The sequence below is a fragment of the Erpetoichthys calabaricus genome, chromosome 12 (genome assembly GCF_900747795.2).
Source record: "Erpetoichthys calabaricus chromosome 12, fErpCal1.3, whole genome shotgun sequence".
Lineage (NCBI taxonomy): Eukaryota > Metazoa > Chordata > Cladistia > Polypteriformes > Polypteridae > Erpetoichthys > Erpetoichthys calabaricus.
Window position 1 is genome coordinate 135,459,668 of NC_041405.2, and position 24,852 is coordinate 135,484,519.

The following is a 24,852-nucleotide window of genomic DNA, read 5'->3' on the forward strand; positions in this document are numbered from 1 at the left end:
TTGATCCACTTGTGCTGCTTTCTTCTTGGCTATGCAAGAAGGAAAAATTATAATTCTGTAATCCGTGCATTTAGGAATACTGTCGAACTTAGCCCTAAAACAATAAACCTACTCAATATCCAACTCCCATTACTCAGTCTTATCTTATCAGAGTGTCATAGCTTAAGGGACTTCATTTCTCAAGGCAGCTACTGTGTTGCTTTCCAGCGGAGTACCAGATTCTGTGTGGTAACCAAGCACCTGGATTCATCATTGACATTCACACAGGAAAACCAATAGGTAAGAGCTAATAACTATGGTCTGTGTGGAATGATTCTTCAGGCATGTGTCAAAGATGGCTTACCATTGTGCTGCAGATATCGATGAATGCCGTGAAATCCCTGGAATCTGTGCCAATGGTGTATGCATCAACCAAATTGGTAGTTTCCGCTGTGAATGTCCCATGGGCTTCAGCTACAATAACATCTTACTCATCTGTGAAGGTAAGATCAATTTTGACTTTAGTAGTATTACTGGAATATAAATAAATAAAAGATATGTACACTCCTGTCATGTGTATGGAATTACTATGTTCTCCAAAATGGCAAGTGATGACTGCAAATGTTGAGACCATTTTTGTCAGGTGGCTATTAATTTAAGTAAGTATGTGATTATGCTCAAGGTATATTTGCAATAGAACAACATCACATGAAAAGTAAGAAGGTTTTCGTTCACATTACAGACATTGATGAGTGCAATAGTGGTGATATCCTCTGCCAGCGAAATGCCAACTGCATTAATATCCCTGGGAGCTACCGCTGTGAATGCTCTCCTGGTTTCAAGCTGTCCCCCACAGGAGCCTGTATAGGTGAGTTTTTATCAGGGTGGTTCTGCTTCTTATATTTTCCATGCAAATGTAAAATTTAAATGGAAACTAAGTATTCTTCTCTTGCTGTAGATCGCAATGAATGCCAGGAAATTCCCAATGTCTGTAGCCATGGAGAGTGTATTGACACTCAAGGTAGCTACCGCTGCGCTTGCCACAATGGTTTCAAAGCTACTGCTGACTTAACCATGTGTATGGGTAAGTATACTGCCAAAAAAATGAAAAGTATAGTCCTGGAGTGAAAATTAGTCTGATATAAGCATCTATATAGGAGAGAAACTCCAATCTAAATTTGCAAGATTTTAGGAGTGTGAAGACCTTACTTTGTAAGTTGACTTGCTAATGTGGAAAGAATGTATAGGACTTTTTTTCAGAAAGGTTGTAGTTAGTAGTTTTGGATCCTGAAGGGTGACATGTCATGGTTGTGGGATATTTATTGTAATTTATATGAACTGTGCTTAACATTTACACAACAAAAAGAGAACATTTGTACACAATGGGATGGTATTACTCCCCAATGTGAGCACTCATAAAATTTTAATGGATAGAGAATATTCAAGAGATCATTTCTTGTCTCATCAATATATCATACTAATAATTTATTACACTCTACAAAATACCGAAACTATGATGCTAGTGTCATCTCTAACCATAGACCTCATATTTTAGACCTAAAATCATTATGACCAAGAAACTCAACTTACAACTGGCTCCTTAACTCATTAAAAAATTAAAATTCAGCCTTATCACATGCACTTCAGAACAGATCATCTACCTGAAGTTAAGCATGTTCAGGCCTGGCCAGTACTTGAATGGGAGATCACCTAGGAAAAGCTTGGGTTGCTGCTAGAAGAGGTGTTGGTGAGGGCAATGGGGCGCTTACCCTGTGGTCTGAATATGGATCTCAATGCCCCAGTGCAGTGATGGGGACACTGTGCTGTAAAAATGGCGTCTTCCTTCAGTTGAGATGATAAACTGAGGTCCTGACTCACTGTGCTCATAAAAGATCCCTAGGCATCCTTCGTAAAGATTAGGGTGTATCCTGATATTCAGGCTAAATTACCCACCATGAACTAATCATTCTGGCCTGCTAATCATTCCCTGTCTCTAACTGGTTATCTCTCTCTCACCACTTCACCAACTAACTGTTAATGTGTGATGAGCGTACTGGTGCAAAAATACAGTAGCTGCCATTGCATTATCTAGGTGAATGTTACACATTAGTGATGGTTGAAGTGGCTCCCCACTCACTGATTATTGTTATTATGATCTGCAAACAAATCAATATTTTTTAAGAGACCAATGTTTCCCTAAAGGTTTCTGTGGTAACCAGTGAAGACAATATTGAGAGGACAATGTTGAATATGTCACATAAAAATAAACTGGAGACTAGAAGGGCATCAGAACTTATTACAAAATTTTTCAGTACTAAATATGCTAGATCATCTAAGGAGGCACTCCATAGAAACAAGGTGGCTGTGCAACTGTAGTTTCATCTTTTGACTGCAAGGGAAACAGAACAATGTATTTTGAAGTCATATCATTATTAATTGCACATACAAGGCCAATTTGATTTTAGCTCAGAAAATATATAAGTGGGACATTCACAAAGAGCTAATAAAGAATAATAATGTAGACATAGAAATTATTAATATATTTAAGGAGGATTATGATTCCTTATATTCCTCTCAATATAAAGAAGACAAGACTCAACCTAAGGATTTTTGTGATAAAATACAAATGCACAGTTTGATACTCTCAGTGCAGTAGAGCTTGATAATACTGTAAGACTTTCAGAATTGCCATACATTCACTGCAGAATAGAAAAGCTCCAGGCCCAGATGGCTATCAAGCAACATTTTATAACATTTTTTTCAAGTCGGTTAGCCCCACATACAGTGTTTTTAGAAGCTACAGAAAATTAAATTCTAATCAAAACATTATGCCAAGCATCAATCCTGGCCTTTGCTAAGTATTAATAAAGATTTATTGCAGATACTAGTTGAAAAAGTTCTTTGATCTATGATATCACAAGATCAACCCAGATTTATTAAACACAGGTACTTAGCCTCCAATCTTCAGTGCTTGTTTGATGCAATATAGGCACCTACAAAATGTAACTCCTTAGAGTTTTAACTGAACTTAAACTTTAATTTAAACTGTTCTTTGATAGAGTCAAATAGCGGTTATGTTTACCATATAGCACACATTTGGGGTTTGCCTTTGGTACATAGTATTTGTGTAGATTAAATTAATGTATGCAAATTGAAAAATCCACCCTATATTCATTCAGTCATTGTCTAACCTGCCAAATCCTAACACAGGGTCACGGGGGTCTGCTGGAGCCAATCCCAGCCAACACAGGGCACAAGGCAGGAACAAATCCCCGGGCAGGGCACCAGCCCACCGCAGGGCACATGCACACACACACCCACACACACTAGGGACAATTTAGGATCGCCAATCCACCTAACCTGCATGTCTTTGGACTGTGGGAGGAAACCCACGCAGACACGGGGAGAACATGCAAACTCCATGCAGGGAGGACCCAGGAAGTGAACTCAGGTCTCCTTACTGCGAGGCAGCAGCTCTACCACTGTGCCACCGTGCCGCCCCCAGCCTATATTAATAATATGAATTAAGAATTAGAACATGGTACAATTTAAAGGGAGTCCATTATCACCAATGCTTTTTGCAATTGCTTTTGAACCATTAACTATTTATCTCCAGAAGCAATTAGAGATAAAGAAGATCATTAGAGAAGGGCTTGAATGGAGATATCTCTACTGAAGATAGGATACTTTATAACTCAGACCTACAGTAATCTCTACCATTAGTTTTAAATCTGCAGGGAGAATTTCAAAACATCTCTGGGTTAAAATTTGATTTTAACAAATTCTGCTTTTTCAAGTGAATTCTTTAGCATATTGGCATATCAGACCAAACTAGATTACTATATGTGAACAATATTAAAACAGGATAAAATCTGCAGGTTTTCATTGCAAAGAAATATAAAGATCGTTTTTAATTCGATTTTTATAGTACAATGAAAAAAGAAGCCAACAAAATGTTAACAGATGGTCTACCTTCTATTTAATGCTAGCTGGGAGAACTGATACTTTCAAACTGAACATCCTTTCAAAGCTCCTATATCTTTTCCAGAATATTCCTATACACATCAGCAGATCATTCTTAAAAAAGTTAGAAACCATTTTAACACCATTTATTTAAAACTCAAAATTACCACACATTAAAAAGGTGATTCTATAGAGATCTAAAGCAATTTACACAAGCTTGCTTTTGCATATCTCATGAATAGCTTTGGGTTTAAAATCACTTCAAACACTTTTAACGGTTCTATCTGGAGTAGTTCCAGATAGAATTAAAGTGTACTATGAGAAATAGTTGCAATATCCTGTAACACACTTCTACCATGTAGACTTACTTTGCTCAGCTGGAAGAATCCCAATCCAGCTCTTATAACTCAGTGGGACAAAATCAAACTCTCTGTAACAGGATCTGTTCAAAATATTCTCAAAAACCTGGCAGAAACGCATTGATATAATTCTACAATAAGCATGCTAGGCCTCTAGCTTAACTTTCTTATTCTACTTGCTGTTTTATCATATATAAAGAACTATTTTAGATGTGGATCTATATTAGTATTGCTCTCTTTCTTCTTTTTGGGTGGAGGTTGAATGCTGAGTTCTATTTTTTTCTATTTCTTCTATTTCTTTTATCGTTTCTATTTGTTTTAACTGAATTTAAGACATATTTACTAGCACACTACAAGATGGGTTAAAGAAGGTTTCTAGGTGCTTGGGGTAATGTTACTGAATTAACAGTGACACTTTACAAACGGGTCTTGATGGTTTGTTTTGTAGTTGCAGTAATGATAATGAGATATAGATGACATATTTTATAATGAGAAAGGTTTGCTAGAAGGGTAGAGCCATACTACTTTGTGAAGACATACTCTATATAGCTGTGAAGACATAATTATGCACAAATAGGAATAGGTATTGGTCCATAATATAGTCCATAGATTTTTAAGTAATGTAGTTCTAAGTAAACATCTATCACCCTCTGCAGATATTGATGAGTGTGACCGGCAGCCATGTGGAAATGGCACCTGTAAGAACACGGTGGGCTCCTATAATTGCTTGTGCTTCCCAGGCTTTGAGCTGACTCATAACAATGACTGTATGGGTAAGTTTGTCTTCTGCCTAATATGTGTGGCGTGAAAGCTTCTTATTGGGATTGTATTTGTTGTTTTCCATTCTTAGTTGATTGTAAAATGGAAACTTGATGTTGGTGTCTGTTTTCAGATGTGGATGAATGTTCAGCTCTAATTGGCCAGGTGTGCCGTAATGGTCAGTGTATCAACAGACTGGGTTCCTTCCAGTGTCTTTGCCAAGAAGGCTTTGAATTGACACCCGATGGAAAGAACTGCATTGGTAAAGTGAACATTATCGATCTAATGTAGTGAACTCTCTGAGTTCTGACTGTCTATAATATCTGTATTCCTAATCTGAACCATCATCCTTCCATAGACATCAATGAGTGTATTAGCTTCCCTGGTACCTGCTCTCCTGGCACATGCCAGAATCTGGATGGCACATTCCGCTGTATCTGCCCTCCGGGCTATTCAGTTCAGAATGACCACTGCATTGGTAAGTGTATTTGTCGAGAACCTGTGGGCTTAATGTGATTGTATACTGCGTACATACAGCCCAATGTGTTAAGACTTGCACTGCCTTCACAGATATTGACGAATGTAAGGAGGAGCCCAACCTTTGTATGTTCGGGACTTGCACCAACATCCCTGGTGGCTTTCAGTGCAACTGCCAACCAGGTTATGTTTTGTCTGACAACGGCAGGCGCTGCTTTGGTAAGCTACACTAGGTGACTTATATTATAATGCATTGTCAAGTGGAAGCCACCTAATAAGCTAGAATTTCTTTAACTAACAGACACACGTCAGAGTTTCTGTTTCACCCGCTTCGATGCTGGCAAATGTTCAGTACCAAAAGCCTTCAACACAACCAAGGCCAAGTGCTGCTGCAGCAAAATGCCTGGAGAGGGCTGGGGAGACCCTTGTGAGCTTTGCCCACAGGAAGGAGAGGGTAAGGCAGTGTTTTTACAGTCTACTATCTTCTCTTAATGTTTGATAATAACTCAAGCCCACAATGGATTTGTCATTGCAGTAACCTTCCAGGATCTGTGCCCTTTTGGCCATGGGGTGATCCAAGGCAATGGGAACACCCGTGAAGGTGAGCAGCTATCTTTTCTTTTTATATTGTGTTAAAATATTAAGATGTCAGCAGTTAGTATCAGAAAGCTGATGGCAAATCCTTACCCCTTTTGATACCTACAGATGTGAATGAGTGCTTAGAAAACCCTGGTGTTTGTGTGAATGGAGTGTGCATCAACACAGATGGCTCCTTCCGCTGTGAGTGCCCCTTTGGCTACAACCTGGACTACACTGGAGTCAACTGTGTTGGTAAGGTCAGGTGCTGTTACAGCATGAGGTGTTGGAGTATTTAGGCATAAGCTAATACTTCCCACAGCTCTTGAGAATCCTTTGTGATTCTCACATTTGGCTGAACTTTTTTTGTTTGCAGACACTGATGAGTGTCTGATTGGCAACCCCTGTGGCAATGGAACCTGCTCCAATGTTGTGGGTGGTTTTGAGTGTGCCTGTGATGAAGGATTTGAACCTGGACCCATGATGACCTGTGAAGGTAGGTGTTTTAAAAAATCAAACATCCTGTTTTGAAATCATACCGCACTGACAAATAGCCACACAAGCTCTTTTCCTTACTTACAGACATCAATGAGTGCTCCCTGAACCCACTGCTCTGTGCCTTCCGATGTGTCAACACTTTTGGCTCTTATGAATGCACCTGCCCAGCTGGGTACACCCTGAGGGATGACAGGCGAATGTGCAGAGGTAAGAGATGACTGCTCTGCTGAGGCATGGATATGGTAGGTCCAAATCTCCTCTGACTTACCCCAGTCTTACTTGACTCCCTAAGACCAGGATGAGTGTGCTGAGGGTCTGCATGACTGCGAATCTCGAGGGATGTTGTGTAAAAACCTTATTGGGAACTTCATGTGCATCTGTCCACCTGGCATGCAGCGCCACCCAGATGGGGAGAGCTGTATTGGTAAGTAACAAAGGAATCTGAGCATAAGAAGAATGTGACTATTGTGCCGCTACACTTGTTCACTTATCTGTCTGCACTCGTTTACCATATCAGATGAGAATGAGTGTCGCACAAAACCAGGCATCTGCAAGAATGGCCGCTGTATCAATACAGAGGGTAGTTTCCGATGCCAGTGCAACGAGGGTTTCCAGGTCAGCGTTACTGGCACTGAATGTATTGGTGAGTATTCCATGATGGGTATTTGGAGCACCAATAAAATGTGTGTCATGCAGGAAAATTTCTACTATAAATTCTTATGTAATGGTCACTCAGCTTTGACCCTTAAAATATTCTTGATGGGACACTAAGCATCAAGCTGCCTGACAAGCACCAATTAGAACTACTCAGACCATAAGTGTAACTGAATCTGATGTCACTTGTTGGGCTATAGAATTACACAAATCCCTACATCTTTGCAAGTTTTACATGTCAATGCTTCACCTATTAATCTGGTGTGTGTGTTATCTTCCTTCTCAGATAACCGTCAGGGCTTCTGCTTCACTGAGGTACTCCAGGTCATGTGTCAACAGTCCTCCACCAACCGCAACACTGTCACCAAATCCGAATGTTGTTGCAATGGAGGTCGTGGCTGGGGATCCCACTGTGAGATCTGCCCTCTGCCAGGTACCACACAATACAAGAAAATGTGTCCATTAGGTCCTGGATACACAACAGATGGAAGAGGTAAGAGCTGAACAATTGACTGGCACACTGTCATACTGCTGCCTATCCACTACTCATTTTTTTTTTAAATCTTGTTTTAGATATTGACGAGTGTCGTGTACTGCCAAACCTTTGCAAGAACGGCCAGTGTGTGAACACCATTGGGTCATATCGTTGCCACTGTAACAATGGCTACACCAGCGACCTGACCAGCACATCTTGTGTCGGTATGGCATGGCCAGAGAAGGCTGCTTTATTCCTTAAACTCTCCTATCCGTCTCATCTTTTCCTTCTTTTCCCACAGACATGGATGAATGTGCCCAGTCTCCAAAACCCTGCAACTTTATATGTAAGAACACAGAGGGTAGCTACTTATGCTCCTGTCCCAGAGGGTACATTCTGCAACCTGATGGCAAAACCTGCAAAGGTAACTTACTAGTTACTTAGTCTTCTGTGCAGATTCTTGACCCTTGTCCTAACACTTGCACTCTCCTTCCCATGCAGACCTTGATGAATGTTCCACTAAGCAACATAATTGCCAGTTCCTCTGTGTTAACACCATTGGAGGTTTCACCTGCAAGTGCCCACCTGGTTTCACACAGCACCAGTCTGCCTGCATTGGTAAGTATGACCTACATGCTTCCTCTTGCTTATTTGGAATGGAATGATGTTATTTCTTCACACCAATTCATTGTACCTCAATTGAGTTGATTTCTCTTTTGATGGTATTGTTTTACCGGTTATAAGCGTATACAAATGATAAACAAGTTTTCTTATGTTGTCTTAGTAGTTGTTACAGATCCGTATAGAATTCTGTCAGTGGTTTCTCCAGCAGCAAATTATTGCTTTTGTTCATGTTGCTGCTGATTGTATTTTTTAGACAATAATGAGTGCAGTTCCCAGAGCAATGTGTGTGGGTCCAAGGGAATGTGTCAAAATACCCCAGGAAGCTTTAGCTGTGACTGTCAAAAGGGATTCTCTCTTGATGGAACAGGGCAAAACTGTGAAGGTAAGTTCACTCTTCAGCGGTGTGGCCTACTAGAATTTTGCATTTAAGGAAAAATGGTTGCTAGGACCCTGACCTGTTTCTCAGTGATCTGAGACATACCACTGGAGCTATCTGGGGACAAAGTACATGTTTTGCTCCATTGAATATTGGTCTGGAAGCCTGTTTACACTTTTGCTTTTTAGCCCTATCCCAAGAGCAGGTGTTTTAAATGTACTTTTTCCTTCTGTCTGATCGTAGATGTAGATGAATGCGTTGGAAACCACCGTTGCCAGCATGGTTGCCAGAATATGCTGGGTGGTTACCGTTGTGGATGCCCACAAGGTTATGTTCAGCACTACCAGTGGAACCAGTGCGTAGGTATGACTAATTTGTTTTCTATGTAAGTGAACTGATGTGGAACCTGAATCACTAGTGGTCAATGAGGACACTGACCACATTTCAGCATCCCATTCTGATATGTTGGCAGTAGTAAGGCCTGGTTCTAGCAGAGTGCATCGACTCTCCTCTGTATCACTAGTAATTATGTTGTTTTCTCATCCTCAGATGAGAATGAGTGTGCCGGAGCACAGATCTGCGGCTCTGCCTCCTGCTACAATACACTGGGTAGCTTTAAGTGTGTTTGTCCGTCTGGCTTTGATTTTGAACAAAATGCTGGTGGCTGCCAAGATGTAAATGAATGCAGTTCAGACAGTAATCCATGCAGCTATGGCTGCTCAAACACCGATGGTGGCTACCTATGTGGCTGCCCAGGTGGCTACTTCAGAGCAGGGCAAGGGTAAGTGTACCAGGAGGTTGAAAGGAGGGGTGCTGTTTGGACTGTCTATCTGAGAGGAATAGCTGATTAGCGTTTTTTTTTGGCACTTGCAGCCATTGCATCACTGGTGCTGGCTTCAGCCAAGTCCCATACCTGACCTCACAGCCTGAAGAGGATGATGAGAGTGCCCTTTCCCCAGAGGCTTGTTATGAATGCAAGATCAATGGTGACCAAAAGAAGAGACGCCAGAGACGAAACATTGAAGAAAATGAAATACAGAAGGTAAAGAGGAATATAGCCCATGCACACAGGGCTTTATCACATAGGACCACCTATTCCTCACCTAACGTAAGTCTGTTGTTTTTTTTTTTTTTTCTTCAGGATTCCCTAAATCTAGCCAGTGTAGACATTGATTCATCTATACCAATGAATTTGAGTCTGGCAGCTATCCAGAAGGAACCCATCCTTGAACTATTGCCTGCAATCGAACCCTTGGAGCGGCATGTACGCTATATCATCAGTAAAGGCAATGAGGATGCCCACTTCCGTATCCTGCAACGACGTGATGGAAAGAGTGTGTTACGATTTGGACGCAAGTTACCTCCTCCTGGCAGCTATCGACTGGAAATTGCCAGCGTGCGTCTCTTTGGGCCACAGGAGCTGCGTCACCTGGAAGATGAACATGACATAGACTACCTCCTTGGGGAGACTGGTGATGCCCTGCGACTCAAACTCAACCTTCACCTGCATTAGGCATCTGAGACTCACTGCCTGCCCTTGTCAGTGGCACTGCAGAGATGCTGACACTTTGGAAAAAACAGATTCTTCTTCTACTGCCAACACCCCCTCCCCACCCCTTCCCGTTTTACCTTACCTGAGCTGCAATTGCCAAGCTGGAAGGCACCCCCAAGTCATTTGAGGTTTGTGTTTCACTTCCTAGAGAAAAATGAAAACAGCAGATTGTCATTCAGTTTGACAGCCATGGGAAATGAAGAGCACCACAGCCAGAGTTCGACAAGGAAGCTTGTTCAGCTTTTTACTTTCTGCTGTTTTCTTAGTCTGGGAAAGTTTGACACTTTATGTGCCCCCTGCTGTTTCTGCTCTTACACACTGGAAGGGCTCTTAATCAGCTACAGATACAACCTGAAGGGCTGCCAATGTGTTCATAAGTGCCTTACCCAGTGGCCTCAAATCAGCACTCTCTTTACTGTAATACTAAGGGTGCCATCATCCTGGGGTCAAAGGTGAAGTGTTAGCAGTGTCTAAATTCAATTTTTGTCAGTATTCTGTATAATGTTAAAAATTAATTTAAAAAAAAAAGATAGATAGAGGACTGCAAATGTTAAACCTCCATTTCAGGACTTGGGCAGAAGTCCGAACGAGTGCAATAACTTGCTGGTGCTGTTTCAGGGTCAAAGGTCATCTCTCATTACTTCCCCTGGTGCTTCTGTGCCTCCCGGTGTGTGCGTGACACTATCATCTGCATGTGTGCAGCTCTAAAGAAAATTGCAAGTTGCTACTATTGCTTATATTAATAGAACTTAAGCAATGTTGGCACTGACTGTATAGCACAAGCCCCCTAAGCTTCCCTCCATTAGCACAAATACCACTTGTTCTTTTTACAGCATTCATGGAAAATTGTGTGAAAGTTGCATTTCTCTCTCTCCACATGGAGAGGGTCCTGTACATACCAGTTTTTCCTCACCTCTTCCAAATCGGCTCATGGTGCTTCTTGGTGAGTAACAATGTGACATCACTATCAGGGCTGCCAGATGGGGAGGAGGTAAGGCCATTGTGTTTGTGAAAATACAACTTTTGGGTGCCAAAGCAAAAAACCTAACAATCAGCCTGTTGAGCCAACTTAAGTTAAAGATGGAAGTGCCTTCAAAACCTGCAAACAATGCAAAAAAATCAAGCAGTTGTCCAAAAATGAAACAATTACCTCATTTAGATGCTGTGCCTTGCTGTGCTGTCCTTAGGAAGAAGCACCTGTTCAATCTGCTGTTGCTGGGAGCAATGTGTGCTTCTTTTTATTTTTTTGATAGGTTTGGATTGACATGTCTGCAGAGCACTCCCATCACGATTTGCCTCCATACTTATGACCACCTCACCTTTCCGTAGTGATCTGCAATTCTGTAGTTAAAGGGCTTATTCATTTAATTTAGTCACAATTTCTCGTGAGGTGTTACTTTTATGATGTTTCCTTTTAAATACTGTTCCTTGTCTCCTGCAGTTGATTGAATGATTTAATTCCAGCAGTTGGAGGGCAATGCCTTCACAGACTGGGGGCCTATTAAATTCCACCCTTTAAAAAAAATTCTGTGTTTTTTTTTTGCCATGTTTATGATTTAGATTGACCCCCCCAAGGTGTTGATGAGTCTTTTTCATGAAAAGGTGTCAAGGTTCCTTTTTTCCTATAGCTTGAAAGCATGTTCAGCTTGACCTTTCATTGGAGTCGGGAGAGCGGAGGGGGCATGTTATGCTGCATCAGCCTCATGCACACCACCAGCACACTGGAGCACCCACCTCACTGAAAACATGTTCATCAGGTGTTTAAATCAGTGGTGCTAAAAGATTGCCTCCGAACAGTCCGGGAATCGGAAAAGCAGTCACATTAATAACATTCTCTGTGAGGTTTTTCATTTTCTCTTTAATTTTGTTTTTTTTTTTTTTTGCAAATTGTGTTTAAAGCTGAAAAACCAAATATTTGTAAACCTGCTTTTAAAACTAAGGTAAATGTATATTTTAAATGAAGTGTAGATGTTTTTTTTTGTGTTTTTGCTTTTACCAAGGCTGCCTAATACTTCTTTCTCTTCTTTTGTGGTGGACTGCCTGAGAGCATTAAGGTGCCAAGGCCTAACTATTGAGACACTTGTGCCCATCTCCTACTTCTGCTTGTTTTTTTGCAGAAGTATATACTTTTTGAAGGATGTAGACATGGCACTTTATGTAGACATGACTTGTCTGAAATGAAAGTTTGTGTTAACTGCTACCAAACTGCTGAAGAAGCCTCAGGTGGTAAAGTGTCAAACAAGCCTGGCAACATCCCCTCTAAAACCCATCGGTTTTGGTACCTGACAGCTCTTCTCCCATACCTGCGTACTGTACTCTGCCTTGGATATATTTATGCATAATCAATCTTTTTTCTTTTTTTTTTAAACTGTTTTCCATGGCGTTATTCTTATTTTAATAACTTTGCCACTACATGTAAAAGCCGTGCACTGTATACCAGCTGAGTGTGGATCTCGTGTCTCAAGGTTTTTGTGTGAGCGACTGAGCCAGAAAGCACAGTTGTCTCTATAAATGTACTGTCCTCTTTAAAGAGAGTGTGAGCACGTGATCATACCAGCATGTTGTCCAGTGGGAGCACATAGTCTGTACTTGCAGTTTTATTGGCTCTGGCAGACATTTTTTGTGTTTTGTTTTTAATTTTGTATCTGAAACATCTGTGGCAATAAAAAATATTGTGGTTTATATTTTTAAATGGCTTTCTGCTATTCTTGTTCCCTAAAGTCCAGTGAGTTGGAAGCACCAGGCACTTTTACTACTTTCCATCACACATTTCCCATTTGCTCCCTTCAGAATAACTTCTGTTCTCCTTTCTAGTTGGCCTTTCATTTAAACTTACAGTGGCAAGAAAAAGTATGTGAACCCTGTTTTTTTTTGCACTAACTGGTCACAAAATGTGATCTGATCGTCATTTAAGCCAAGAATAGACAAATACAATATGTTTAAACTAACAACAAACCAGGCAGCACGGTGGCGCAGTGATAGTGCTGCTGCCTCGCAGTAAGGAGGCTTGGGTTTGCTTCCCGGGTCCTCCCTGCATGGAGTTTGCATATTCTGCGTGGGTTTCCTCCCACAGTCCAAAGACATGCAGGTTAGGTGCATTGGCAATCCTAAATTGTTCCTAGTGTGGGTGTGTGTGTGCCCTGCAGTTGGCTGGTGCCCTTCCTGGGGTTTGTTTCCTGCCTTGTGCCCTGTGTTGGCTGGGACTAGCTCCAGCAGACCCCTGTGACCCTGTAGTTAGGCTATAGCAGGTTGGATAATGGATGGATGGATAATAACAAACCATCATAATCTTTCATGTCTTTATTGAACACAATATACACCCATCAAACATTTACAGTGTGCAGTGAAAAAAGTGAACCTTTGAATTTAATAACTGGTCAAACATCCCTTGGCAGCAATAACCTAATATCCTTAATCAAGTGCTTTCAGTAGCTGTGAATCAGACCTGCACATTTTTCGGGTGGAACTTTTCAGCTCAACATTCTTTAGATGTCTGGTGTGAATGGCTCACTTGGGGTCATTCTACAACATGTCTGTTAGGTTAAGGTATGGGCTGTGACTGGGCCACTCTAAAAGTCAGATTTCTTTTTAGAAGCCATTCTGTAGTAGATTTACTTCAATGTTTAGGGTTATTGTCTTGCTGTATCACCCAACTTCTAGTGAGCTTCAGCTTATGGACAGTCACCCTGACATTATTTTATGCTAAACTAGGGAATTAATTTCCCCTCGATGATGGCAAACTGTCCAGGCCCCAAGTCATCAAAGCAGATCAAAATCATGATGCTTCTTCCATCATACTTCATTATTGGGATGGAGTTTTCATATTGGTTCTGTTTGTAGTGCCCTTTTTATACCATATGTACTGCTGTGTGTTTTTCCAGAACAATTCAACATCAGTCCACAAAACATGTTGTGGAATGGCAAGGTGGTATTTGGTAAACTTCAGGCATGGAGTAATGTTTTGGAGAGTCATGTTTTACCTCTTCATCTTGACTTTCAAGTCATCTTGGCTGGGTGCCCATTCCAGGGAGAATAACCCCAAAACTTGTGTGTCCATTTATGCACAATTTGTCCATGCATAAAGTGATGAGTATCTAAACTTTTTAAAATTACTTTGAAACTCTTTCAAGGTCTATGCAAATCGAGAATTATTGATTATTACTGATCTTCTGAGATCTCTTTTTTTTGCAAAGCATGCTTCACATCAGCAGGTGTTTCTTGTGAATAGCAAGCTCAAAATGTCTGAGTTGTTTTTAAATTCCAAAGTAGCTCTAAACCACATTGACAATCTTGTTTTGTTGGTTGGACTCCAGATTATGTTATGGAAAAAACTTTCCTCTGTATTCAAATAAATCATTCTCAGAAACCAGATGAAAATGCAGAATGATTCTTTATTTGGGCATTGGTATGGAATACAATTCCTTCCCTTTTATACTTTTCCTATTACAATTACCTTAACTAATACATCACATCATCTGACTGTTAATATGCATAATTCTATCATCGTAGCCAATCAACTCCAGCCACCAGTAACTTTGTACACATGTTGATTCTTCCATTATTCTAATCATTGCTTTGTTAATAGGGGTGTCCTACAGGTTTTCCCATTGATCTTATCACCACTTCATAATAGGGGTGTTTGGGCTTTCTCACTAGTTTGTTCTTGCTTTTTAATGGGGTGTTTGTTACTCATCTACTTCATTTTAACCTTAGCAACTGTCTTGGTAGCTCCTGCAAGATGAGGCAAAAGCCTCACATGATACAAGCTTAAGTCGTGTTTAGTTAACTCTTTAGTTACTATCAGTTCTTTTCCTCATGCTTTTAGTAATCCATTGTTACAACTTCATCTAAGTATATGCTTGTGTTAAATTGTAAAAATTATTTCGTACTGATTAAACATTTTTGATTAAAATTGTATAGTATGTCACCTTCTGACTCCAGTTAGCTTTTGTTGAAGTCATTAGCCAAGGAGTTCACATACTTTTCCAGCCAACACTGTTAATGTTTTTTATTCATCCATCCATCCATCCATCCATCCATCCATCCATTACCCAACCCGCTATATCCTAACTACAGGGTCACAGGGGTCTGCTGGAGCCAATCCCAGCCAACACAGGGCACAAGGCAGGAAACAAACCCCGGGCAGGGCGCCAGCCCACCGCAGGGAGCACACTCACACACACCAAGCACACACTAGGGACAATTTAGAATTGCCAATGCACCTAACCCTGCATGTCTTTGGACTGTGGGAGGAAACTGGAGCACCCGGAGGAAATCCATGCAGACACAGGGAGAACATGCAAACTCCACACAGGCAGGACCCGGGAAGTGAACCCAGGTCTCCTAACTGCGAGGCAGCAGCGCTACAAGGAACGCCACCCCTAATGTTTTTTATGATGTATTCAATATTTACATGAACAATATAATAATTTGTACACTATTAGTTAAACCAAACTATGTTAATTATTTTTACTTAGATGAAATTTTATGACAAATATGTACCAATATAGGTTTATTTTCAAAGGAGTTCACATGCTTTTTTTTGTCATTGGAAGTCGTCTGAGCACACAGATAGCAGGATTGTACATCTCATTGCTGTATTACTACCTGCTCAATGGCCACTTAGCACTCCCTTGGCCACACTTCTCCTCCATTTTGACATGAAAGAATTTTGACAGAGGGAAGGATACTGCAGTACTTGGAACAAATGAAGAAAGGAGAGGAGCAAAACATGAAAGACAGTCATCTTTGTAAATTGCTTAACTTCTGAATGGAGAGCAAAATGAGACTGTAAGTAAATATTTATAACAAACATATTAACATCAGGAGGCAGGCGATGAAAAAGTATTGTAGTCACTGCTTAAAAACATCAATCTAGGACATAGTCAAAAACTGGAAGAAGTCAGAAACTAAATATGGTACCTGAGAAGCTCACATTATGAAACTCGATGTCTCAGTAAAATGTTGCAGAATTCCTATTGACTACTCCTGTCTCCTTTGTAATGCCAGTAGTTGCTTTGCGAAAATTACTGGTAGGAATTGTCAAAGAGAATTTACAGTATATTTGACAGATGGCAGACACAGAATAGATGGTTTGCTAAATGTGGTGAACTGTGTGGCATGGCACCCTGAATGAAAATATCAGATTCTTTTTATTATTGCCAGGCAGAATTTTAGTCACTCATAATTAAATAATACATATTTTTAGTGTGGGTTGCACTTGGACAAACCCCTATAGAGCAGTAAGCTGACTAAACTCCTTTTTAAAATGACGTTGGCACTATACAGTCAAATATTTTGAAGAGTATAATTTGAAAGCAATCAAGTTGGGTACAAAAATATGCATTTGCATGGTAAAGGCTTTTGTACACCATTAAAAAATATCCCAGGCTGCCAGTAAGAAAGAATTGTATTATTATGGAAATGCTGCACACGTTATTCCCAATAATTGAACAATATTTTTAACACTTATTTAAGCATGTGAATCTATACTGAATCAGATTTGTTTTTGAAACTACAGCCTCCATATAAATTGTTTTCTGGGAATGGGAATAATAATTTACTGACATTTCAGTTCTGGAAGACAATATTTCATTGGATGAATGCACTGCGGACTTTCAAGCCAAATTTATAATACTATCGATGAAAGAAGAGCCAAGAACTGATACACACCTAAATCAAGTTGAGTGTGCAAAGCACATAGTCATAAAATCATAAAATGCTGCCTCTGATACTAGAGTCTGAGAATAAAACAAAGATAGAAGTCGGAGAAACAGTGGACTGTTCAGAGATTATTGTCAGTTTAGAAAGTGAGCAGGGTCTTGTTTGCTAGAATCTCTCGTTGTTTGGCCAATATACTCGTACAATAGGCTCACTATCAGGCCATCTTTTACAAAATATAAACATGACTTTGTCTGTAATTGTCTGATTGTATCCATATTAACTAATGCCTCCAATCAGATAGATAGATAGATAGATAGATAGATAGATAGATAGATAGATAGATAGATAGATAGATAGATAGATAGATAGATAGATAGATAGATAGATAGAATTCTTTATTGTCATTATGCATACACATAATGAAATTTTTTGTTGGTAGGACTCGGCTTCAAAGCAGAATACTTAAATACACAATAGACTATAAATAATAAAATAAACATAATAAGTATAAAAGACAGCAGCAATAAAGCATCATCAAGTCCAAACTTTTCCTGAGGTAGTACGCCTGCAGAGACCAGTGATCTGTGTGCGTGGGTCTGCAGGAAAGGAATACGAGTGTGTGTGTTTGATTACGAGGGAAAGTGCGTTTGCATGTCTACAGGAGGGCAGGTTAGGGGTAGATGTATGTGTGTGTATCAGCAGGGGCAGATGGACTTCACAGCTCTGAGGAAAAAGCTGTCTTTCAGTCTGCTGGTACGTGTTTTTATGTTTCTGTACTGCTTTCCCGAAGGCAGTGGTACAAACAGTCCATTTCCCAGGATGGGTGAGAGCCACACCATACCTCTGTGCTCAAATGGTGAGTCATTCTACCATTTACTCTCACCTCTGTTTTTCTAATGTCACTCCTAAGATATACTTTTTTGAATAGAATAAAATAAATCAAAGGCATCTGAGGTGAATTCCTCATTATTTTGACTGACTCACCAGGTAACAGAAGGTCAATCTCCCTGCTTTCAGCAGTCTGTTTTCTTGATTCTTTGCATATTTCGTGTTCCATCTCCCGCGGTTCTTCTAAGACTGCTAACACACAGTAACAGATGTCCCATTTCTATATAAGAACAAAAGTGCAGAAACGTTAACTACTGAAAATTTGTAATAGATAGATAGATAGATAGATAGATAGATAGATAGATAGATAGATAGATAGATAGATAGATAGATAGATAGATAGATAGATAGATAGATAGATAGATAGATAGATAGATACTTCATTAATCCCAAGGGGAAATTCACATACTCCAGCAGCAGCATACTGATAAAGAAACAATATTAAATTAAAGAGTGCTATTCATACCCTTTACTTCAACAAAAAGGCAATTTTTAACACAAGTAAATCAGAGGAGAAAAAAATAAAAAACAAAAGTGGGTTAGCACATTTCCTTAGTGTAGTTCGGTGTCTACTGAATCAGATTTCCATCATTAAATGAAATTCAGACAACACAATCATGTGTGCCTCAAACCTCAGATGATGATGTTGCTCCTCCACATTTTGTAAACCGAGCTCTCTTATGAGATGCACCCTTTACTCACCTATTGGCAAAACAGCTGAAGCCCCAAAAAGTTCCTGGAAGATTCTTTAAATTAAGGTCTCCACAGAAGTAAGCCAAACAGGTACTTAAAGAGAAATAAGTAAGCCGATCTGCTCATGTTTACAGTTCCAGTTTATACTTCCAAAAGCAATACAACCAGACCTGTGTTCAAGACACTTTTTGTTTGAGGTACTACATTCTCTGTAACACCAGTAAGAAACATTTTATTGTATTTAAATATGATTACTACTGATGCATTTATTAAATAAAAGTGACAGACTAAGATAAAAGTAATAAACAAATCCAGTTCCTTACAAACTTTTTAAAGTGTTGTCTTTCCCTCAGGAGCCCTTTATCTTTCTTCCAATGACGAATCTTATAAACTTTTAGGCTGCACATTTTCAGAAAAAAGTGATGAAAGCAAGAACCTTATAAATCTCTTTAATAAAATATTGTTGGAAGAATGCTGTATATGTTTAGAAGGAGCTATTGCATTCATTGCACTGTAAACGAGTACCAAATTTAAAACAAAAACAAACAAAGCCTATGTTTAATTCCTATTATAAACCGTATTCTCCTCTTCTCCTGTTTCTTTCATGTCTCCTTTCTGAGAGTATCGGTTTTACTAAAGTTTTTAGTGCACCTTTGCATACTGGCCTCAAAATGCTCTCTAGGTAGCACAGTGATGTATTTGCGAGGGCTGCTACCTCAGTGTTGGGTTCAAATTCTGACTTAGTCACTGCCTGTGTAGTTTATATGTTTCCCTTGTGTCTATGTGGGTTTTTTTCACTGGGTACTCTTGTTTTCCTCCGACATCGCGAAGTCAAGCATGTTAGGTTAACTGGCAGCTCTAAACTGGTCTTATATGCATGACGCTCTTGATGGATTGGCATCCAATCCAAGGCTGATTCCTGCCTTATGCCCAATGGCATAGAGATAGAACTCGATAGAACCTTGGACTGGATTTGGAAATCCAGTGATGGATTACTTTATTGGATTGTTTTCCCAAGTTGCTAATTAGCCAGAATAAGACAGCATTTAACTTAATTCTACTCAAACAAATTCAGTGATATGTATTCTCATATGTGTGTGTCTGTTAAGAGACACGAAGAAATAACCAGGAGATGGTAATGTGAGGCAAGATTCATAGTCAAGCAAAAAGTGGTCGAAGCCAGAAAAAAGGCAAACAAGGAGGCAACTTAAACACGAGGGCAAAACCAGAATCAGAAATCAAAGTCAAAAAGGCAACCAAAGCAGAAAGCAATACTCGCCACTACTAGAGCCTGCTACAATTTCAAACTAAGTATGCTAGAATTCACAAACAAGGAGTTTTAGCAATCGAAGTATAACGTATGATGTGACTGCTGCCATATTTATAGTGTCCCATTTCATGATGTAATTAGCACAGAGATCATGTTATGCATTAAACCATGTCACATAAACAAAAAAAACCAAAACTAAATAGGTATAAAATAAAACTTTCCTAATTCACCCTGAAATGATCAGACAATCTGATAAACAGATTCTACAGCCAAAAAACATGAAAAGCCCCAAAAGACGTGTATGGAACGTATGGATTAATACGTAGTGTTTATCATTATTTAAAAACTGAAATAAAGGAACAAAATATAGAAGCATAAATTTACTTTTGCATGTACAGTACATATCTATTGGAGAATAATATCTATCTTACATTTTGATAATATTTTTAAATATCTAACAATATAAATTTTTAAGCCACCCAATTTATTAGATAACTAGTCATTTAGCCCGTTACAATAACGGGCGCTAGAACAGTAGTGCATAAACATTAGTAGGAACAGTCTATATTAAATGGCAAGGGACTTTGACCTCATTCTTTTTTGTTGGTCGTATTTTTCTTTCTTTCAGCCTTTCTTTTGTTGATGTTTACTTGCTGAGCTGACCGTTCTTCGTGGGCTGCTGCCGTGTATTGCGTGTCTTTAATTTTCTGTGACAGTAATACTGTCTTGTACGGCTCTATTCAATAAGGGCGCGCACAAAAAGGCGAGCTTCAAAAGGGCGACCTCAATTGAACGCGGCGAATAAAGGCGTTCGTAGATAATTTAGTTCAAATGGCTCTGGAATATGTGAAGAGCAACAAAGGTGCAGATCTTTATTTACGCGCGCCTTTATTCGCTGCGCCCAATTGAGGTCGCCCTTTTGAGGCTCACCTTTTTGTGCGCGCCCTTATTGAAGGATACCGTCTTGTACGTCCGCTGGCTTGTACGTCCGTAATATACCTTTAATTTTCTCTGGCGGTAATACAGGCGTGCGCGTCGGTAATATGCCTTTAATCTCCTCTGACAATAATACTGGCTTGTATGTGGCTGTAATATGCGTCACTGTATTGTGTACCTTTAATTTCCTCTCGCAGTAATACTGGTTTGTATTTCCGTAAAACGCCTCTAACTTTCTCTGACAGTAATATCGCACATCGCACCGTGCCCTGTGCATGCGAACTTCACCAGAAGACACCCACACACGGACACCTGGACGCACATAGGGATTTTATATATATAGATGCCAGCAGATATCCTCTAGCTGAAATCCCAAAGAAATGGTATGGAAATGGACTGGAGGACTGAGTTGTTGTTGTTGAATAGGAAAGGTGTGAAGATGGCTTATCCCATTGGTCCGGGAGTTGCATCAATGAGCCTGAACTAATATACAGACAGAGGTAACAAAGAAACTCAGTCTCTCTCCATGTAGGAGAAGACCACGCAGGAGCAAAGCCCAAGACAGAGCCACCAAGTAGTCTTTGCAAACCAAACTGATTATTACCCAGGTTGTATTCATCTTATTTTTCCAACATTCATATTTGTACTGTGTTTATTATGTGGGCATATATTAAACAGATGTGTAACTTTTCTCCTGCCTGCTCTGGTACTCTATTTGATTGCCTGGTGTAAAAGAAAGGGGAGAAGTGTTGAACTACAGCAGCAGTTAATCCTGACCGTGTGGTAAGAGTACAGGAATTTGGGTATGTAGTATGCAGTGCAAACGTATAAAAGCTTATGGCACTAATCGTTAATGATGAAAACAAATCTGGAAGTGCTACCAGTCTACAATAGGGCACATTTGCTCATAGACGGTCAATTCAGAGTCATCAATTAACCGAATATACATGTTCTTGAGATGCTGGAGAAAAACTCACATAAGCACATGCCAACAGCACACGCTCAATATTTAGGATTGGATTCAAACCAGTATCGTGAATTGTTGAAGCAGCAGCATTAATCACTTTCTCAACATGCTTCTCTAAACTGAACTAAAGTGAACTATCCATGATAACAAGATACCTTAATAGGACATTACAAAAACTTGACTTGTTTCAAAAGCAGGAAAGTTACAGTATATGGAAAGTTAATGACATAATATGACATTCTCAGATCAGCTTAGTCCAATCCAAGGTCATGGTAGGCATGAGCCTGTTCTGGCAACACTGGGCACAAAGCAGGAAACACCCTTTAGAAGGACTGCAGTCCATTGTAGAGCCCACAAATGCACACATTCACACACACTGAAGGCCAATTCACTTAACTGATGTGAATTGGTGATATGGGAGGAATATGCTCATCCGGGAATGGAATATGGACCCCGTACACTAGATCCACGACCATGTTATGTTTATAAATAGGGAAGAATAAGATATACATTTTTTTTATTGTACCAAGAGGAGCTGCTACCTCCTCTGTGTGAAAACTGAAGGAACATTTGAAACTACAGTAGTTAAGGCAAGTTATAGTAAGTAGTTTTTTACATTCTGTATGCTACAATTTCTGTCTAGAATCCTAAGTTCCAAATTGTCTGACTGCCAGGCATAGAAAATGTTCCTTCTTAAGCTAACAGCTTGTTTGCTCTACCAGAGCACATGCTGGACGAAAAAGAGAAAGAAAAGACCACACACATACACCACAGTAGATCTGTAAAGGTCAACGTGTACAGAGGCATTAAGCCACCTCTGTACCAATCTGTCTGTCTATGGCATTTACTTACTTAATTTGGCTCAATGTGTTTAATTTCAAATTATATATCATTTAAAGTTTTTTACTTCATTCAACTTCTTGTTCACTTTACTCTGCATGTATTTGCGCACAAAATACATATAACTTAATATACTTATTCTTTATTATTGCAGAGTAAAGTCTGTTGTATTGTGTTGTAAAATCTTCTGTTGAGCGGTGTCTTGCTGTATCACTAAAAATGAAATTTACATGAAAGCAGTGTATGGATCATTGCATTCCATCTTTTCATGAAATGCAACTAACTAGACATAATACAATTCATTCTACCTTAGATACCACAAATAAACATGCACACAGCTACTAAAACTTTAACTAGGGCACATGCTGTGGAAAGGCAAGGCCTTTTAAACAGAAGTCTGAATTTCTTTCTCTGGCCTAAGTGCCTGCTTTACCACTGCTCTGTTTGATGTCTGCACTGGACCCCGTAGCTGGGATAAATGACTGGCATCCACAGGCTATATTTAATTTTCCTTAGTACAGAACATAGAGAAAAAGAGAAGTTTAGTTTTATGAGACGTGTCTCAGACAGAGGAAGCAGAACTTGTATTTACTAAGTACCTGGCCTTATGTCAAAAACTGTAAACTCCATTAAAAAAAGAACTTCATTAATGGGAGTGATCACTGCCAACCAACTGCTGACTGAGTGACCTCATGCATGCCACAGATTCTGACTGTACCACAAATGAGCACCGGGGCAAGACATAAAACAAATCCCAGTATTTAATTTGATTCATTATTATACAGTATAGTGCTCTTGTCAGTGGACATTCTCAGAGTGCTGCAGATTTACAAATTTCAATTCAACAAACAAAATAATCGAGTTACTTCATAGCAACTTTAAATTGGCACTACAGGCTATAAGTGTGGAAGTGCCTTATGAGTGACTTGTGACCTATCCTGCCTTGTACCCATTGTTAACAGTACAGGCTCTGTGTTATGCCATAAGGGCAAGGGTATGGAGAAGATAAACGTAAGTGAATAAATAAAGCAAAAGCCATAAACCGGAAAAAAGACATAAAAGTGACAAAACTAGAATGTAATCCTAACTTGTAATAAAAAAAAGATATCAGAAAACAATAAAGCATAAGCCATAACCCGGAAAAAAGACATAAAAGTGACAAAACTAGAATGTAATCCTAACTTGTAATAAAAAAAAGATATCAGAAAACAATAAAGCATAAGCCATAACCCGGAAAAAAGACATAAAAGTGACAAAACTAGAATGTAATCCTAACTTGTAATAAAAAAAAAAAAGATATCAGAAAACAAGAAAGACACACATACATTTTCTTTTTGTTTCGTGAGATATCCACAAACTTGGATAATTAAGTGACCCCAGGAAACAAAAGCACACTTTATACCCTGTGACCCTAGACATTATAGGACATGTGACGTCATGATAGTTGTGCTATAAAAGATGTTATACCTGATAGTAAAGACAAGTGAAATTTTTATGATGGAACCAGGAAAAGAAACAAAGTCGTTATGCCAAGCTAAATCTTCACTCAAATGTTTAACAAAGATTATGGTCAAAGCAAAACACACACCAACATGTTAAGTTTTGTCCACAGTCTTGGATAACTAGTAAGGAATAAGTAGTGGTGCTGACCTTTGTACGGTTGTCCCATTGACATCACTAGTCGTGACCGCTAGTCATTCAATGGTTGCAACCACCCTAGCAACAGAATTCAAAGAACCTACAAAAAATAGAGGCTCATGTCAAAAACAAAATGGGATCCGAAAACACAATATATTTAAAACTTGTAATATGATTTCAAACCAAAAATTGCACACCAGAAATGGATTCGACAGCCTGAAAATCCTATTATTACATATACAAAAAAAGTCGCCACCAAAAAAAAAGGTCACACACTCTAATATTTTGTTGGACTGCCTTTAGCTTTGATTACGGCATGCATTCGCTGTGGCATTGTTTCGATAAGCTTCTGCAATGTCACAAGATTTAGTTCCATCCAGTGTTGCATTAATTTTTCACCAAGATCTTGCATGATGGGTGCATCACTTCATCTGTCTCTCTTCTTATCCTGATGCGCCCATCACTCTGGAACAGGGTAAATCTGGACTCATCAGACCACATGACCTTCTTCCATTGCTCCAGAGTCCAATCTTTATGCTCCCTACCAAATTGAAGCCTTTTTTTCCGGTTTGCCTCACTGATTAGTGGTTTTCTTACGGCTACACAACTCTTCAGTCCCAATCCCTTGAGTTCCCTTCGCATTGTGCGTGTGGAAATGCTCTTAC

The 24,852-nt window shown here is 39.5% G+C and overlaps 1 protein-coding gene across 1 annotated transcript in view; it reads left to right on the plus strand.

The window, feature by feature from the left end:
* fbn2b (fibrillin 2b) overlaps nt 1-12,984 on the plus strand; it is a 46,645-nt gene extending 33,661 nt beyond the window's left edge. The window contains exons 42-65 of the mRNA XM_028816333.2: nt 208-279; nt 357-482; nt 722-847; nt 938-1,063; nt 4,958-5,074; nt 5,194-5,322; nt 5,419-5,538; nt 5,631-5,756; nt 5,839-5,991; nt 6,073-6,138; nt 6,243-6,368; nt 6,490-6,609; nt 6,696-6,818; nt 6,904-7,035; nt 7,129-7,254; nt 7,552-7,758; nt 7,839-7,964; nt 8,042-8,164; nt 8,242-8,358; nt 8,618-8,746; nt 8,984-9,103; nt 9,290-9,521; nt 9,614-9,782; nt 9,882-12,984. Coding sequence (XP_028672166.1) covers nt 208-279; nt 357-482; nt 722-847; nt 938-1,063; nt 4,958-5,074; nt 5,194-5,322; nt 5,419-5,538; nt 5,631-5,756; nt 5,839-5,991; nt 6,073-6,138; nt 6,243-6,368; nt 6,490-6,609; nt 6,696-6,818; nt 6,904-7,035; nt 7,129-7,254; nt 7,552-7,758; nt 7,839-7,964; nt 8,042-8,164; nt 8,242-8,358; nt 8,618-8,746; nt 8,984-9,103; nt 9,290-9,521; nt 9,614-9,782; nt 9,882-10,253 — 3,383 coding nt within the window. The 3' untranslated portion in view covers nt 10,254-12,984. The remainder of the gene's footprint in view (nt 1-207; nt 280-356; nt 483-721; nt 848-937; nt 1,064-4,957; nt 5,075-5,193; nt 5,323-5,418; nt 5,539-5,630; nt 5,757-5,838; nt 5,992-6,072; nt 6,139-6,242; nt 6,369-6,489; nt 6,610-6,695; nt 6,819-6,903; nt 7,036-7,128; nt 7,255-7,551; nt 7,759-7,838; nt 7,965-8,041; nt 8,165-8,241; nt 8,359-8,617; nt 8,747-8,983; nt 9,104-9,289; nt 9,522-9,613; nt 9,783-9,881) is intronic.
* The last annotated feature ends 11,868 nt before the right edge of the window (nt 12,985-24,852 follow it).